Source organism: Pteropus medius, unplaced genomic scaffold, assembly GCF_902729225.1.
Source record: "Pteropus medius unplaced genomic scaffold, Ma_sr-lr_union100, whole genome shotgun sequence".
In the NCBI taxonomy this organism is placed as follows: Eukaryota; Metazoa; Chordata; class Mammalia; order Chiroptera; family Pteropodidae; genus Pteropus; species Pteropus medius.
Window position 1 is genome coordinate 13,153,570 of NW_024349519.1, and position 19,199 is coordinate 13,172,768.

General features: G+C 36.0%; 1 protein-coding gene across 1 annotated transcript in view; it reads left to right on the plus strand.

Annotated features, from left to right (window-relative positions):
• Window positions 1-19,199, plus strand: part of ITPR2 (inositol 1,4,5-trisphosphate receptor type 2) — a 421,207-nt gene that overhangs the window by 25,179 nt on the left and 376,829 nt on the right. The window contains exon 2 of the mRNA XM_039882456.1: window positions 14,124-14,194. Coding sequence (XP_039738390.1) covers window positions 14,124-14,194 — 71 coding nt within the window. The remainder of the gene's footprint in view (window positions 1-14,123; window positions 14,195-19,199) is intronic.

Genomic DNA, 19,199 nt, shown 5'->3' on the forward strand with positions numbered 1-19,199 from the left:
TTATCTTTGGTTTTACCCTCAGTTGGCTTTGCTTTCACAGAGATCCTATGGGTTGCTGCATTATTTTCGGGCAAGGATTCATGCACTCCATCCCAGAAAGTGAGGTCTCTGCTCTTTAATTAAGACACTCTAAAAGGGAGTTTTGTCATTTCAGCCACAATCAGACTCTTACAGTAACACAAATAAATCTAGGATTGTTTTCTTTGTGCACAGAAATGGTTTCAAAGAGTGTTTTATGCCCATTGAGTCCATCCATACTAATTATAGGTGTGACTTTAGAGTGACATCTGTGGGTTTTTTATAACCCATATTTTTCACATTTAGCCATTCTTAATTAAATGTTGGAAGCTGTGTTTCTGAAGGAATTATGTGAGAATGAGAAGTTTCCTTTGTTTTTTTTTTTTTTTTTTTTTGGAAGAGTTTTTAGCTCTTTCTTTTATTGGCAGTTCTTTAAAAATGTCTCAGTTATTGGTTGACTCAGAAACAAGAGGTCTCTGCTTGTAGCTTTAACAAGGTAACTCTTATACTCTGTAACTTTCTGGGGAAAAAAAAGTCTAATTTCTCATGCTGTAATGACTGTGGAAATTGGTGTATAGTTTCCAGAAGGTTTTCTTGCCTGGGAACTTCTTTTGCCAACTATTTCCTCCTAGATGCATTTCTCTTTTATGTATGATTAGCCAGGAAGTGGTAAATGGTTCTCATAATCATTTCTTTTTGAAGAGGGTACCACACTAAAGGAACAGGGAAGAGGTAGGTCCTGCTAGCTATAAAACTAATCACAAATCTCATTGTGCTCTGAAGATTTCAAAGGGAAGAAGTGTTTCTGGCTAACTTCTGTCTAGGAGCTCTTACTGATGGGATTCTTTTTTGAGGTCTCTTTTAGTCATTCATTTCTAGAATATATACTTAAATGTTCCTTTATGGTTTGCTGAGAGGTTGAGCCACAGATGAACAGTTGTATCATTATTACATACTTTGTCTTTCCTTCCTGTGATTTTCCTACTATATCATCAACCTCATTTGTCTTTTGCAATTTGTTTTCTTTACCTTTGTGGTCCATTAATGTATCAATTCACTTTTCAACAGTCATTTTTTTTGTGCACTGACTGCATGCCATAGGTAGGTGTTGAGGATATAAAGATTAAAAATACGTGGCTACAGTTCCCAAGGAGCTCCCTGTTTATCAGAGACATGTAGCTGGAGGTATAATACAACAAATAACAGCTTGAAAGGATGCATATTAAATATATGGTGAGATCGCAGAAGGAGACCCTAAACTTTTGGATGATGGTTGACTATGGGGTTTTTAGCTAGACATACATTCACTATGAGCCAAGAGAATAATATATTTTTTAAAAGGCTGTTAATTTAGACTATATTTTAGAAATGCAGTAGGGATATTAAAATCATACAATTGAGGGACCTGGTATATTAGTTCCATATGTGCTCAAAAAATAAAATATTTTCTCCAGTTGTTGAGTCTCATATATTTCCATGAGGAGTTATATATTTCGTATACATCCTTTTTTTGTGTATTTTTTTAATTACAATTTTTTTTTGTATTTTTTTAATTAAATTTTTTTCCTTATGTCCTTTAGATCAAGCTTATTAATTATGGGTTTCAAAGCATGTATCCTTATTAAATATTGTCTGTTTGCCTTATGAGTAATTGAGAAGTGTGTTGAAATCTCCCATTACAATAATGCCTGTTAATTGTTCCTTGTAGTTCTATAAATTTTATTTTATATAATTTGAAGTTATTACTTATAAATTTAGAGTTGTTATGTTTTCTTAGAGAACTGAAGCACTTCTTATATAATGGCCCTATTTCTACTATTACTTTTTCCCCTCTTAAAGCCTATTTTTCTGATACTATTACTGCTGCCTTATATTCTAGGTATGACTCATGTAAATAGCATATGGATGGATTTTTCATCCAATCTGAAACTCTATTTTTTTTTTTGAAAATCTGTCTTTTTAAATGATAAGTTAAAATTAAATTTATTGTGATTATTATTGACTTATTTCTACCTTCTTTCTTTGTGCCTTATATTAATCATAATTTTCCTTTTTTTTTTTTTCTTAATTCTTTTTGGATACATTGTACTTTCACTTATTTTTCTTCTTATTCCATTCCTCCCTCTTTCCTGGTTTTGTATTTATATACTCTGTTTCTGTGGTTTTAGTAGTTTCTTTTAATATCGTACATACTCAAAATATAAAGTTAATATTTTAACTTATTCCTATATAATTCAAAACCATGGAACTATTTAACTCAGATCACTTCCTTTCTGCTTATATGCAGTTGTCTGGTATTATAGTGCTGTTCTTTTTAAAACTAATATGTTAGCCATTATTTTTAGTCATTATTATTTTATACTGACAGTGTTTAGATTAATTTGTTTAGATTAATTCAAATGTTTTAATAGTTTTTTCCTCCCTATTTCTTCTCAGTACTCATATTTTTCTACTAAAAAAATTTTCCTTCTACCTGAAGTATAGTGAAAGTCTGTTAGTGGTAAATTTTTAGTTTTTATTTATCTAAAAGTATTTTGATATTATCCTTGCTTTTGGAAGTTAATTTTGCTGAGTACACAATTTTAACTTGAAAGCTAAATTTTCTCTCAGCATTTGTAGAAATGATTCCACTATCTCTGTTTTGTGTTGTAGAGTCTTAGAAGTTGACAGCCCAATATGTTGTTTTCTGTATCTGTAGATTCAAATTTTTCATTAACTCTGGAAAATTCTCAGCCATTTTCTCTTCTAATATTGCCTCTCTTCTCAAAGATGATACCACTTATACCCGTTGGTCGAAATCATGGGGTCAGCACAGCAGATCTGCTCATGCCTCTCAAGGCCCAGTAAGTGTTTCCAGGCTCTTGGAGGCCTCTTCCAGGCTCTGTGTTTCAGGTTTTCTGTGGTGATTGGTAAAGTATGAATGTACTGACTCCCCAAATTAGAAGGCTCTATCATGATAAAATGCTTCCATTATCCCTGTTCTGTATTGATATCTTTTATTTACTGGGACCATAAAATATCTATGTATAAGTATAAATTGAACAGCAACAATGAAACTTTCATAGTCATTGAATGTACATGTCTTGGAAAGAGTGAGGGAAATTGGTCCAAGGGTGGAATGATGCCCAGCTATACTGGTAGATTCAGGGATCTTATCTCAATGCTAATGTCAGATGGAGAGAAGCAAAGAATACTCCAAAATATCTAGCTAACAGTAGTAAGATTTGCTCCTGAAATTTGCAGAGATAGCTACAAAGACATTCCAGAGATAGAGGGTCAGAGGATTCACAAAACTGTTCCATCTAGGAAGTGAAGAAGGGAACATTCAGAACACAAAAACCTTGTAAGGCTTGCAAGTAGAGCCATCTGTTAATCCTAAGGTAACCACTGAGACCTGAATCTGCTCTTTGATACCTTCTACAGATGACTAATCTTGGGGCGCAGCACAGCCAGGTCACAGAAATCTCTCTAAAAGGAATTCATTACACATATCCACATCAACATAACCCACAATTCTTAGTAGTCCACTTTTTCCAGTAAGGAAAGTAAAGGGAGAAAATTATCCACAAAGGAAAATAAGAAATTACTTATTTTTTATGTTTATTATAATAAAGAAGTTTTTGCTTAAAAAAAATTGCCTTTCTTCTAGTCTTTCCTTCCAGGATGCTAATTATATATGCATGGTGACCTCATCCTCCCTTTTATATTTCTTAACCCCTCTTTCACATTTTCTCTGTCCTTCTTATCTTCTGTTTCATTTTGAGTAATTTCTTAAGATCTATCTTTCAGGTTATTAGTTAGCTGTGTCTAATTTAGTATCTTAAACTCACCTACTTATTTCAACAATTGTTTTTCACTTCTAGAAATTCTTTACCAAATTAGTGTTTTGTGTTTCTTTGGATAAATACCCAGAAGTGGAATTACTACGTCCTTCTTTGACTCTTGTTATAGCCTTAAAGTTAAAGTCTATTTTGTCTAGTGTAAGTATTGCTACTCCAGCTTTTTCTTTGTTTTCATTTTCATGAAATATCTTTTTTTACCCCTTTACTTTCAGTCTTTGTGTGTCTTTTTATCTGAAGTGAGTCTCTTGTAGGCAGTGTATGTAAGGGTCTTACTTTCTTATCCATTCAGCCACTCTGTGTCTTTTGATTGAAGCATTTAACATATTTACATTTAAAGTAATTGTTGATAGATATGCAGTTATTGCCATTTTATTATTCATATTTTTGATCTTTTTTTTTCTTCTTCAGGGAGTTCCTTTAACATTTCTTGTAATTCTGGTTTGGTAGTGATGAACTCCTTTAGCTTTTTGTTGTTTGGGAAACTCTTTATCTGTCCTTTGATTATAAATAATAGCTTTGCTGGGTAAAGTTATCTTGATTTTAGGTCCTTGCTTTTCATCACTTTAAATATTTTGTGTCAATCCCTTTTGGCTTGCAAAGTTTTTGTTCAGAAATCAGCTGGCAGTCTATGGAAGCTCCCTTGTAGGTAATTAACTGCTTTTCTCTTGCTGCTTTTAAGATTCTCTCTTTATATATAACCTTTGGAATTTTAATTATGATATTTTAATTATGATATGTCTTGGTGTGGGTCTCTTTAGGTTCATCTTGTTTGGGACTCTCTGTCCTTCCTGGACTTGTATGTCTATTTCCTTTACCAGGTTAGGGAAGTTTTCTGTCATTATTTCCTAAAATAGATTTTCAATTCCTTCTCTCCTCCTTCTGGTACCCCTATGATGTGAATGTTGGTATGCATGATATTGTCCAAGAAGCACCTTGAACTATGCTCATTTTTTTGGATTCTTTTTTCTTGTCGCTGTTCTGATTGGGCGTGTTCGGCTACCTCATCTTCTAAATTGTTTTGATCCTCTGCGTCATCTAATCTGCTATTGATTCCTCCTAAGGTATTCTTTATTTTAGTTATTGTATTCTTCATTTCTGACTGGTTGTTTTTTATTTTTTGTATCTCTATTTTTATGATTTCTATCTCTTTGTTAAAGTTCTCACTGAATTCATCTATTCTTCCCCTAAGTTCACTGAGCATCCTTATAACCAGTGTTTTGAACTCTGCATCTGGTAGATTGCTCATCTCCATTTTGTTTAGTTCTTTTTCTGGAGCTTTGTTCTGTTCTTTTATTTGGGACATTTTTTTCATCTCATTTTGGCTGCCTCCCTGTGTTTGTTTCTATGTATTAGGTAGAGCTGCTATGTCTCCCAGTCTTGGTAGAGTGGCCTTATGTAGTAGATATCCTGTAGGGCCCAGAGGTGCAGTCTCCCTGATCACCTGAGGTGGGTGCTCCAGGCATGTTGCTTGTGTCAGTCGTGTGTGCCCTCCTGTTGCAATTGAACCTTGATTGCTGTTGGTATGTCCAGGGAGGAATTGACTCTTAGGCTAATTGGTTGTGAGGACTCGCCATGACTATAGTGGAGGAGCTGTTGTGCAGGTGCTGATGTTACGGAACAGGATTTGCTTTAGCGGGGCTGTGGTGCCTGCTCAGTCTGCCCTTTGGGTGTGTCATTCGTGGAGGTTGTTGGGCCATGCTCTGGTGTAGCTTGAAGCTGGCCACTGGGTGTGTTGATTCTAGGGCCTTATGAGAGGGACTCTGGTGCAGACCAAGGTCAGCTGCTCCCTGTGCCATGCCTGAGGCCACTTTGATATAAGCTAGAAAGCAATTTGCAAATGATTGCCACTTGTGCCGAGCTTGGAGGTACCTGGGAGAGGCTAAGCTGCGAAGTGTGGCTGGCTGCTATTAGTGCTTGGCTTGGGGCTGCTTAGCAAGAGGTATGGAGCACATGAGGCCAGATGCTGCTTGTTTGGGGTTTGGGAACCTTTGAGAGAACATTTTAGAAGAGTCTGAAGCATAAGCCAAGATAGGCCCTTTGTATGGAAAGGCCACCAAGAGCAGCTTGGGTGGGCTGGCAACTTGGGTGGGGTACGGTCTCAGAATTACCAGGGCGGGTGACCAGTGTTTAGCCACGTTGATGGAGACTCAGGTATGGCATCCATCTGCAGTGCAGGCTGTTTTGGGGGAGGGCCCAACAAAGAAATAATGGCTTCTGCCCCTCCACCTCTCGCCCTGAAGCCAGACAATTCAGTTTCTCCCTGTATGTCCCTGGTGCCTTTCAAGCTGCTGCTCCAATCAGTGTTAGAGCTTAGAGTGAGTCAATCAGCGCGTAAGTTCATTTACAGGGACTCCTGCAGCCCTCTGTCTTACTCAGCCATAGTCTCTACTGGTTTTCACAGCTGGAAGTTATGGGGACTTTTTTTTCCTGGCACTGGAACCCTGGTCTGGAAAGCCTGGTGTGGGGCTGGGACCTCTGCAGCTGAGATATCCCTCCCAATTTTTAACTACCACACATGGGACCATCCCTTTCTGCATCTCAGCCCCTTCTACCAGTCTCCAAGTGACTTCTTCTGTATATCCTTGGTTATTGGACCTCTGTTCAGCTAGACTTCAGATGATTCTCAATAATGGTTGTTCTGTAGTTTTGTTGCACTTTTGTTGTGGTTGGGGGAAGAGGCGAGCACGGCATTTACCTACTCCACCATCTTGGCTGAAAGCCTCCTTTTGCCCTTTAAAAATTTTTTTTTCTTTTATGTCTGTAAATATTCATAATAGTTATATTTTTAGTTAATAATTATAGTACCTGTTTGATGTTGTTTTGCTTATGCATGTCTAGCAGCTCCTTGTCTTATCAGGATTTTTAAAAATATTTGAGGTCATATTTCTTGAATTTCGTCTTCAATATAACAACCATAAGCTCTGGATAAAATATAAAACCAGCTATGTGAAGGTGTGAAAGAGCGACCAAAAATAGGCAGAAACATGGTGCTGGGAGGTGTCTATACTTGAAATAAGAGAGTGTCACTAGATGTGTTTCCAGCCTTATGGCCTTATTCCTGAGAGCACCTCCAAATTCATGCCAACCAGGTGGTGAAAACTCAGGAATGACATCTGGATATGAACTTTACCTAGTGAGTCACTTTTTCCAGTGCCAATGATTTTCTACCTCTTTGTAGATGATTGAGAACTGATAGTAGTTAAGGTCATTGGGGGCAGAGAGGTTGAGGAGGCAGGGTAGGGAGGATTAGGAACAGGAAGTTATTAGATTCAAGAAGAAAAAGTCGCGATTTCTTTTTTTGCCTGGATTAGGGCTTTAAGTTTTCAAAATATATGGACAAATCTTTTCTGAAATCATGGTCGGGTATACATGTTTCTCTTTAAAGGCAATGTGTTTCTTTTCCTACCAACCAGTTTCATCGGCATACATACTTCGAAGATAATTGTTTCACAAAATGATGGCTTCTTGCAGTGATTTTGAAAAGGTTAATATGTGGGCAACAGCATTCCTTTTGTAGTCCACATGATAACCTGTTTCTTTTAAAGGTCTTCAAGTCATTTGGTTTAGGCGATAGCACTGATCAAAACATTTAAACATAAAGATTCATCCAGAATTTTTAGGGGTTTATATGTAGTAGCACTTTAAAATTTATTGTTTATGCTGTAATTTAAATGTGGTTTCAATTGATTTTATCTTTAATGGAAAAATAACTGGAAACATTTTAAATACCTAAGAGCAAGCACAATTTCGACTTTTGAAGGAACCTGTTTTGGAGATATTATCAGCAACAAGTTGTACATGATTGAAAAACATATATGGAATTAAACATCCTTTTAACATTTAGGCTTACATACTTGTGTTAATAAAAATATTATTGAAATAAGACATCTAAAAAGAGAATATAGTATTAAATTTTATTGGTTTAACTTTAAAAAACCTCACATTTCAAATGGCAAACAAAAGTGAATTTAATTCTTCTTATCATGGGAAGGCAAAATACATACAACTATAAGAATTTGGTATGTTGCATCTGCTTTGCATTTACAAGTTAGAACACTTTTTGGCAGAAAGTTTTGCAATAAAGTTACTTCCTTATGCTTGATTTCAATTGCTTATGGCTTTGTGTAGGGGTGTGTCCATGGGACCTATCAAGTATAAGGCATGAAATTGGACATTTATAGAACCTAGTATTTCTTGTTAAGTAACTCTGACTGAATTAGGAGACACATTAATTGGCATACAAACAAGAATTTACAGGCCTTTAGATTGGCTCCTTATTTGGTCAGCTTGAGTATTCATAAGTAAAATAATGTTCATATTACTAAATGGCAAGATTTTAAGATTTAAAATGCAGTGTTCTAAGGCTATGGCGAGTAAATGAAACAAAATCATATACTAGTACTTTGCTTGCAATGATGAAATAATGCATAAACTTAAAAAAAATCGATACCAGTTAAACTTTCAAGCTACAGTGTATAAAATATCATAAATGTCAGAATCTGCTAAAGAAGGCTGATACTACAAGCCAACTCTAATTACAAAATAGGATCAGAGAAATGAATAACTACAAAAAATAGAAGGATCTGGGAGAGATCACAACTGACTCATTCAAAAAATGAGGCACAGAGAGGTTAAATGACTAACATAAACACAGATGGATATGGAATGGCAGACCAAGGATTAGAACTCGTTTTTTATTTCCTCCTCTTCTATTTTAGTACTACTTCTAAAGGTAGGTGAAGGAGGGAGCTCAATGATGTGCCAGGGTGGTGGGGATCTGTGTGGAGGAGGGACAATTTAGGTAAGAAGCCAGAAGTTGTACCTAAGGGAAAGATTCATAGGGCTACCAGAGTGAAAATCCCAGGGATGGGGGTAAGTTATTTGTGATAGAGTTCTGAATGTACTTTAAAGGCAGTTCTGTCATACTTATAAACCCAGCCGCAATCATAACTGCCTTTCTTGCTATAAGATTTTAATAATGTCCATTATATATTACCCACCTTCTCTTTCCTACCAATTCATTTTATTTTAATGTGTTTCAGTGTCATTTGGTTAGACATGAACTATGTTACTTGATGGTACAAGAGTCAGATATATGTGGTAAGCAAACATCAGGAAAATAATATTCAAGGTAGAAGTCAGATTTATAGCTTCATAAGTAAAAAGTTGTTATGCCTAACATATTTTACCTATTATGTGGCATTTTCTTTGCAATTGATGGAATAATAAGGGACTGGAGACCAAAGAATAATTTACTTTCTTTGGGAAATCTATTTAAAAATCTTATATCCATGTATTTTTATGTAATAATTTATTTATACTCCATGTGTGTTCCTAAATTATATGCTGTTTAGTTTTGCTTATTTCTTTCTCTCTCTTTTTTTTGGCATATGAAAATTTATTACTACTATGTTTTCAGAATCAAAAATTATTATCTTGGTCTTGCCTTCTTGCCTTTGTATAAAGCCAAAAAGAGACATTGGCTACTTTGGCAGCCTTTAAGCGGACTCTAGGAACGTCACCAATAGCATGACCTTTGCAACAAATTCAGCAACCAGAACTTCATCATTTTTCTCACTAAAATTCGAACAACCGTCTTTGGCTACAAAGGCTGCGATCTTTCTGCTATTCTTGATCAGCTGGACCCTAACACACTTCACGATGGCAGAATTTAGTTGTTTGGCTTCAACCCCTACTTTTTCCAGCACAATTCCCTTTGCATGGGATGCGCCTCCAAAAGGCTTGGCCTTCAGGGCTGTGCCCAGATGGGCTTTCTTGTTCTTCTGATCTCGCGATGGCTCCGGAGCTTCCTGGCAGTACGAAGACCTCGACGCTTGCCGGTCTTGCAGGCACCACGGGCCTAAGCAAAAGAGCTACTTTTGCTTATTTCTAACATCAGTGAGGTTATATAACATTTATTTGCTTTGAGGACTTGCTTTTCTTTTTAGTTTAACTTTATGTTTTTGAGATTGTTAATGTTGTTGCATGCAGCTGCAATTTATTCACTTTTAAAATAGCTATTGTAAGAAATTATTCGCTTGGTCATTATGCTAGTATTGATGAACATTTTTTATTTTTTATTTTTGGCTGTCACGAACAGTGTTGCCTCAGGCACTCTTGTACATGTCTCTAGATTCACATTTGTAAGATTTCTCTAGCGGTATATCTATATATCCAGTTAAAATTTGACTTCTTTTGACTCATATTTTTGATTCATACTTATGTGTAAAGTCATTCAAAGCAGCTACTGAAATCTGCCTATAGGTACCTTGGAAGGTCTAATAAATAGTTGAATGATTTGTTTCTAAAATTAAAATGGGCAAATACTTTACAATTACCATATGTAGAGAAGTTAGATACAAAGGATAGCAGGTTTTATGATAGATGAGTTTCAGTGACAGATTGAGAATTTTAGGCTAGTGCTATAATTGCCTGTTTGGCTTACCTGCTGATTCAGACATGAGAAAAATAAATGCAGCCCATTAAAAAGTGCATTAATATAGTGCGTTGAAAAGTACTATATGAGATATTGTTATTTAGAGCAGGCCATCTTGGCCTTTTTCAGGATTTGACATTTTTGATAATTTTCTGAGACACATCTGAATGGGGAATATTTCCGACTGTTTCTTCCATCTACTATTAGGCAACCGTTTGTTGGTTCTAGTTATTTTTACTTTTTATGTGATCTACAAATGTAACATTGTTGACTTATTCAGTGATTCAGAAAGTCACTCAGTCACTCTCTCAATTCATGATTATTTAGCACCTCCCATGTTTGAGGCCTAATACTTAAAGCTGGGCATATTATGGTGAGCAAAGCAGAAATGGATTGACTCCCTTGGAACTTATATAGTGTTGGAAACAATATGTATAAATAAGAAATTATGATAGAGTGAGGTAAGTTCTACTGATAGAGAGACCAGGGTACTATGGGAGTGTAGAACAGGTACTAATTCATTTAAGGAAGGTTAGAGAGCTTTATAAAAATATAGATTCTTAGTCCTGATTCCTAGAAAATTTTGATTCTGTAGGTCTAGACCAAAGAAACGTTATTATTATGATTATGATTATTATTATTTTAACTCCCCATAAGATTCATCTAGTTAACCATATTTGGGAAACACTGTTTATGAGTGATTAAAATGGGCAGTAATCATGACGGGGTCTCTAAATGAATTAGCTAGAGACGGAATACATGATTTTCAGATGATTTCTGCTCATAGGCCAAAGGTTGATCTTTATATTTATTCAATTGTCAATTCTTGACCTTAGATTTTAAAAGTTAACTTCCCTGATACTGGATGGCACAGCCTGTCTTATCAGTACTACACATGAAAAGGACCTGGAATTGTTGTTTAGCTATAAACCTAATGAAAGTCAGAGATGGACTTGAGTGTCATGGAGCTATTACAATCTTAGGATACATAACTGTAAGCTTAGTATCTGAAAGAAGGAGGGAAGAGTCTTCTGTCCTTGTACTTGTTGGGGACACTCTAGTGGATAGTCTCTAGGATCACATTTAAGGGGCATGTTGACCCTTGGGATATATGAAAAGATGTTGAGCTCCTTGGTAAATATCCAAATGAGGAAGAACTGGATAGAAATAGTCTAGTTCATCCCAGAAGAAGAAGAGTTAATCTATACAGTTCTAGAAGAAAGGACTGGAACCAAAAAGGGAAAGTTATTCAGGAAGCAAGTCTCATTTATTCACTGACTCATTTATTCGTATAACAAATATTTAATGTCTACTGTAACTAATTCTAGAAGATGCCAAGGATAGAATGGTAAACGAGATGGATTTCGTTCTTGACTTCATGGTTACAATTTATTGAAAGATCCAGACAACTAAGCAAGTAGTTATAAGAAAATGTGATAAGTACTATGGTTGGAAACACAGAGTGCTATTTCATTTCTATATAAAACACATTTCTAATATTAGTACTGTCAGAAATATGGTAAATGGGGGAATACTCTGCACTTGGAGGTATTCAAGAAGAGGGTGTTGGGTATATTGCAGAAGTTGTGCCAACCGTTACCATTAAAATTCTGTTTAACTTTTAACTTCAATGATCGTATATATCTTTGTAACACATTCAGACTCCTTGCTTCTTTATACTCTTCCTATCCTACCTTTCCCTTTCTTCCATTCTCAGTTCCAGCTCTTTAAATCTGCATGATGAAATGGTTGTCTGTGATTTTCACAGATATTTGGATATAAGGAATAGGACAAATTCTTAGGATGGAAGTCACTCTTAATTATTATATTTTTATCTGGACTGTCAGCTAATTGAGGATAGGCATAAGTGTTTACCACATAAATGCACTGTGATCTAATTAGTAGCTTTAGTTTTTCCCGTTCCTCTTGATGGCTAGCCCATGCAGGTGGGGACTCCTAGGGAGCATTCTGGTGGGAGCCTATAGTTCTGTGGGAATAGGTAGTCACAAAGAATGAGTAGAATGTCGATGCCACTTTTTATATAATTTTAGTGTTCTCTAAATAAGACTATGTTTTTTTTATCATTATGTTTTGAATTCTTAACATGTCTTAACTAATTAGAAAAGCTGACCTTTCCCTCACAGCATAAAAAAAAAAAAATAAATGCTACGTTGTGACATTCTCAGGACTCTTTGAGCCTTTAGCATTCAATGTTGCAGACTGAAGTTGGATGTTGTAGAGGTCTGGGTTTGCTTTCTCTTGACCCTATGTGACTTTCTGCTATGAAAACAGTTTGAAAGACTTTTAAAAGGAATTTCTTTCATGCTTGGCAGCTCTTGTAAAACCACATTTTAGTAAACCAGTGCAAATGAATTATATTAAAAAAATCAAAGAAAGAACCATATCGCTTGACCAAATTAACGTTTTGTTTTGTGGAAGTTGGATTTCGTAGAAGAGTCTGGTGATTTAGGAAGTGTCTGCTTCTGATAACCATATAAACTAGGAACCAAAGTTTCAATTTGATTGATCATCTTGGTTCAAGGGGACATTTGGTCACAAATTGGGTTTTACTCTGTGCTGGTGTTAATGCATACTAGTGAATCTGGTTTATATATATATATATATATATATATATATATATATATATATATATATATATATATATATATATATATATTTTAAGTTGCAACTTGAGCATCTCCCTTCAAATAAAATCATAAATTTGGAACTAATTCAGATGTGTTCTCAAAATGTACTAGAAAAAAAACACAGTTATTTCCACCACTCAGTCAATGGAGAAAACGAACGTTAGTAAGTTTTTGCTAGTTAGGTATTCCTCTTTGAACAGATGATTATGTCACTTGGCTCTCAGGGCAGAGATTCAGCTTCTTGCTTTTGGAATTGTCCTAGAAACTGGCTTCTTATGAATATTTTGATAGGGATGAAATGTGTTTTTGTAACAACAAAGGCAATTTATACATTTCATTAGAAATTGTTGAGTACCTAGTATGTGTCAGGCACTCTTCTAGAATCAGTGTGGTAAGGAATAAGACAGGCAAGATCATTGGTTTTATTTATCTGTTAAACACTTAATTAAGGGTTTGCTATATGCCAGAAACTATACTTGGTACTTTGTGGATATTAAGTTATTTAATTTCCTAACAATGCTGTGAGGTAGGTACTCTTATCCTTATTTTATAGGTATAAAGAAGGAGGCCCAAAGTCACCTGGCTAGGAAGTGGACGAGCCAGGGTTTGAATGCAGGATGAGTTCTCATAACTACCCACTCTATGGTTGCTCTGAAAGCCTGACCTTATAAGCTTACCTTTTCCTCATTAAAAAAAAACACACTCAGAGACAAAAAAGGAAAATAAAAACCACGAGGAATCTAACCAAGATTAATGTGTTGGTTTCTGTGTTCCATTCCTTATAATGTGTTTGTATAGAGGTGTATATGTGTGTGTAAACATATATAATACCTTATTAGTTTAATACCATTTATTTTCATAGCATGTTATAAATGTTTTGTAGGCCAGTGTATTTTTTAAATGAATTTTAAATAGCTCTACAGCGTTCCATGGTTTATCTATATCATGATTTATCCAACCAGTTTCCTGTTGCTTAACAGTGTTGCTTACTACTGACTTTCATAAACCCTGCTTTTATTAATATCTTTGTAACCAAATCTTTTTACAAATCCATGATTATTAAAAGTTTTTTTAGTGAAGAATGGTATTGAAACTTTTTGTAAATATTTATGTAATACCCACATGCAGTTTATGTTTTACGAACATGACTTAACAATGCAATTTTTCTTTTCCTTCTAGGTTAGTGGATGATCGGTGCGTGGTGCACCCAGAAGCAGGAGACCTTGCCAACCCTCCCAAGAAGTTCAGAGGTAAAGAAAACAAATATTTTTTATTTTGTGACCTGGGAAGTGGGGATTATTTTTGTGTCTTAAATAAGTCATGTTAAAATTTTATTCAGTGTGAAACTTTCAACTATAATTATGTCCACTGAAAATTCTTTCAGAAGTTTCCCTGCTGTTTTTCTTCTTTTACACATTGAAGGATTTATAATGAAATAGTTCAAATTTTTGTTTTGCTGACAATCATTTATCAGAAAGGAAATCTAGGTAATTAACTGTAGAGGCCACTTTTCAAACCAGTAAATACAACTGAATAATATATAGCTATATATTTCTGTGACAGTTATACTATAAGTGTTAGTTTTTCATTAGCAGCTATTTAATTTATCTTTGTAAAATCTCCAGGAGGGTGACAGTGATGTGTTAGCTTAGCTTTTAAAATGTCACTTTGAATCGTGTGTAATAACTAACAGTTGTCTTAGAACTCTTTTCTAAGTATAATTTTAGAGATAGCTTGATAATATCCACTGAGAAACTGGTCATAGCAGGAGACATTATTATTCGATTGCTATGAAAGAAAGATTAATGAAATATGCAAATAATCATACACAACTGAAACAAGTAATTAAAACCTTGCTCAAATAAATTTTACAGTTTGTGTGTACTTATAACAATAAAAATAATTTTAAAACAGTATTCATTTTAAACACACCGTATAAGTATTCTTCTCACAATGGTGAAAAGCAGCTTTAATAAGGGGAAGGAATCTGGAGAGAGAGTCAAAGGGATTCCCTAGAGCCAAGTCAGGATGTGGTACTTACTGCCCTGGAGAGGGGAGATGTTTAACGTTTGGAAAATATTTCCCATGTTTTACTTCCTGTGATAGACACTTTCCACACGATTCTCATTATAACAATATCATATATATTTCATCCTCTCTAAACTCAGAACTTTTGAGAGAGAGTGACAAGCACAATAAATGTCCTTTGAGTTAAATTGGTCACTTTGAATAAGAGGTCCAAATTTCTTCCCAGGTAGAAAAATTAACATAAAGCAGGATGCAGGAGATACACTGCCCATTAGAAGCACTTATAAAACCACTCAGTAGGGACACTCCTCCAACTCTGGGCAAGTGAGGTCTTCTTGCCATGACAGTTACTGTTGAAGATGTTACTGAAGCCCAAGTTCATGTACCCGACAGTATGAAAGGCCAAAACTCAAAATATCAGAGTTTGGAGTTAGGAAAAATTTATTGATCGAGAAGGCGCCAACTGAGAAGATGGGAGACCTAATGGTGTTTCAAATCCACCTTGCTAGCTGGACTCAGTTAAGGGTTTTTAAGGGGTTAGGGGGAATAGGTGTGTGGAAGTGCTGGGGTGGGCAAGTTATAATTGGAGGACTTTGGAACTGGGCCATTTATACTAAAGGAGCGTGGACACCAGATCTTCCTGGACAAGGACCCTTGGCTTTTGAAATAGTTCTCATGTTCAAGTTCTGGTTACGTCCTGGTCCTTTGCTTCTGTGGTGGTGTGTGTTGGGGAGGTGGGGGTGTTGCAGGAGGAGGTGAGACTTTGGTTTCTGGTGCAGCTGCAGGTCAAAGTGTTCTCCTCTATGAATGCTTCAACTGCATGGCTAGCAGTTTTGGTCTGTTGTCTCTGAAGAACAACTCAGTATCTTGTTAAACGGGATGGGACCATTTTGAGCTGGTTCTGTGGTTACAGTGATAGACTCACAATAAAACTACCATGAGGTAATGTTAATAGTTGTAACCAATAGACGAGTCATGTGCCGGAACCACCTACCAAAGACTATGCAATATACGTGTGGAAATGATTTCAAAGATAGAAGAGAAGAGGGTAGAGAAGCCCTAATGGAAGAACAGACAATATGAAAAAAGAACAGATAGTTTCTAAAAAGTTTGAACTAGAATATTACATAAAGATGAGGAGAGAATTAGTGCTTTGGAAAAGAGATCTGAGGATCTCATCCAGGATGCAGTACAGAGACATACCAAGAGAGGAAAATATGAATGAGTCATGAAAAGCTTGGAGGATAGACTGAGAAGGATTGGCAGTACCTAATCAAATTCTAGAAGAAGCTAGAGCAAATGGGAATGAGGCAATATGTGAAGAAATATGAGCGAGAAGTTTCCTAAACTGAAGAAAAACACTGTGCCTCAGGTTGAAGGGGCACGTTGAGTTCAGAGTAGTAATGATAAACAAAACCAAATCCACAGAAACTCCTTTTATGAACTGTAGTACATTAAAGATAAAAAAGAAGAGTTTTAAAAGCAAACTGGGACAACAAATCTGTATTTGTAAGAGAAAAAAGCAGTTCAGGTTTTGACTGTACCGCTCTCTGGCTGCGTCATCTTAAGTAGGTCACCTAACCGCTTTGAGCTTCAGAGGACATCTGTCATTGGCTGGTGGAAGTAGGGTGGATAATAACAAGAACAACGCCAACCACACAAGGCTTTGTGAGGCCATGAAATCTTTCCAGAGAATAAATGTGAAAGTGTTTTAAGTCATTATACAAATGATAGTTAACTTATAGTATAAAGGCATAATGTATTTCTTTTAACATATTATATTATATTATAACCTCTTCGAGGGCAGGATTTTATTTTTTTCTTTTTGTGTTTTATAGGTATAGAGCTTTGCCTATAGCTTTTAGATGCTTTTGGATGAGAGACCCAAACTTTGCTTGGGATCATGGGCTAAAACTTGGTTCCCAAGGTTGCCCCACACTTCACTGCCAGGAGCATGGGTAGCCTTATTTCTCTGTCAGTCAGGGAGGATTAATCTTTCAAAGCTAACCCTTCAGGGTTTGTGGCTACCTTTTTTCTTTTCCTCTTTCTCAGTGAAGTGAATTGTTTTAAAGTGTAAAGATCGTTTTAGTGTGCCTGAGGGAACCTTGGGGTAACAGTTCTATACCCAGCATGTAATTATATACAGATATATAGATACTCAGTATTATATTATTCAGTGGGGAGTGGTTCAAACAAGAATCATTCAGGTGCTCCATCCCACCCCTGGGAGGCTGGCTGTTCCTGTAATATAATATTGTCCTTGCTAGTTTTTTCTCATTTTCTACCTCTAGTTTAAGACTAAATTATTTCTCTCGCTCCATTCATCATGGGAAAAGGAGTGTCCTTTCCTACTGGAGATTCAGAGTTTCCTTTTTAAAGCTCTGACTCTTTCCCTATGATGCTTGGAACCCCATCCTGATGGAACACCAGAGGAGAATTCCATGAGGGGGCTTGTTTGCGCCTTGGTCTGCTTAAGTCATAAGCAGACTTTTGTGGTCCCAAATGCCTCATCCTTTCACTTAGCCTATCCTTTCATAGCTCTTGCATTATACCATTTTCTGCCAGAATGTATTTCCCCTGTTCCGTTTGGCTTTAAAAACCATTGCTTTTTCATAGATTTGCCTCCCAGAATCACCACCCCTGAATTTCCAGACTCCTCTGCCAAGTTTCCAAGCGCCCTCCCTTATTGTTACTTTTTAAGTAAGGGAAGAAACAATAGCTTATCAACAGTTCAGCTACACCTCAGTTCCTCTTACCTCAGCTAGATGCATGGTATTCTCAAACTTATTTGAAAAAATTTTTGTTTTTCGTACTCACTCTGTGATTTGTTCATGTGAATCATAAAAGTTGAGAGCTAGGTGATTAAAAGTAAATGTAGTATAACTGCCCCAATTTTTTGAATGAGGAGCTAAAGTTCCAAAAAGGTTAAAATGATTCTCCTCCATATACAGTTATATAATGAAATGTTCTTTTGGCTATGTCACATTGCCTCACATATGAACAGAGGAAACTAAGTTTTAACGAGTAAACAACTTCCCCAGGGTTATTTAAAACCTGATGGACAGCTATTTTTTCAGTAGAAACCATACAATCAGAATACAATCAACAGAAGCACAGTGGTTTTCTCTTACATGCGTGTAAAATTATTTTAACGATAAAATATTCTCTGTTTTTAAGAGATAAACTTTAAACTTTGGAATAAATTCAGATGTACAGGGGAGTTGTGAAGGATGTACTGTAGAGAGTTCTCTTCACCCAGTTTCCCTTAAGGTTAGCATTTTACATAATCATGGTACATTGTCAAAACTAAGAAATTACCATTTGTACATTAAAGTTGTACTGAATTTTAGACTTCGGATTTCACATTAGTTTTTCCATGAATGTTCTTTTTCCATTCCTGATCCCATTCAGGATCCTACATGGCATTTAGTTGTCATGGCTTCTTAGTCTTCTCTGGTCTGTGACATTTTCTCAGTATTTCCTTGTTTTTCATTACCTCGATCCTTTTGAGGAGAGCTGGCCAGGTGTTTTGTAGAGTGTTTCTCGGTTTTGACCTGCCTGATATTTTTCTCATGATTAGACTGGGGTTAAGGTTTTGAGACTCCCACCGAGGTTAACTCTCTTTTTGTCATATCAGGGGTACATAATGTCAGCATAATTTATCACTGGTCCTAAATAATGGCAGTTATTTTTGTTGACTTTATATTCTTTTGATTTTTTTTCTTTCCTAGTTACTTTATGTACTTCTCCCCTTATTCTCTAGAAGACTTCTGTCTGGTGTGGATGTTTCCAAAAGTCTGTGCCTATTGATACATGTGCTTTTTCTATTAGGAGGAGATACAAGTCAAATCAAGAGAGGTTTGTGTGTCCTTTTATTACCATTAGGGTGATAAAATATAGAAGTAATGGAGACCTCAGGAAGCCACTCTCTAGGTGGGCTGAGGGAAGAGAAGATGGCCCTTTCTCTTGATTGGTTAGATATTCCCCACGGTTGGGCCATATGGTCTTGAAATTTGCAACTCTGAGATTTCTTTGGTTATTTGACATGAGTCTATTTCATAATCCACCATGGCTACCAAGTGGCCACTTCTGGCAAGCAAAAGGTTATTCTGAACCAGTAAGTTGGAATGCTTCAGGAATTGGAACTAAAATAGAGAATTTCTCTGCTGTGTAGTGGAACACTAAAGCAGATAGTGAAAATTAGGGTTTGGAGGAAGATTGACAGAA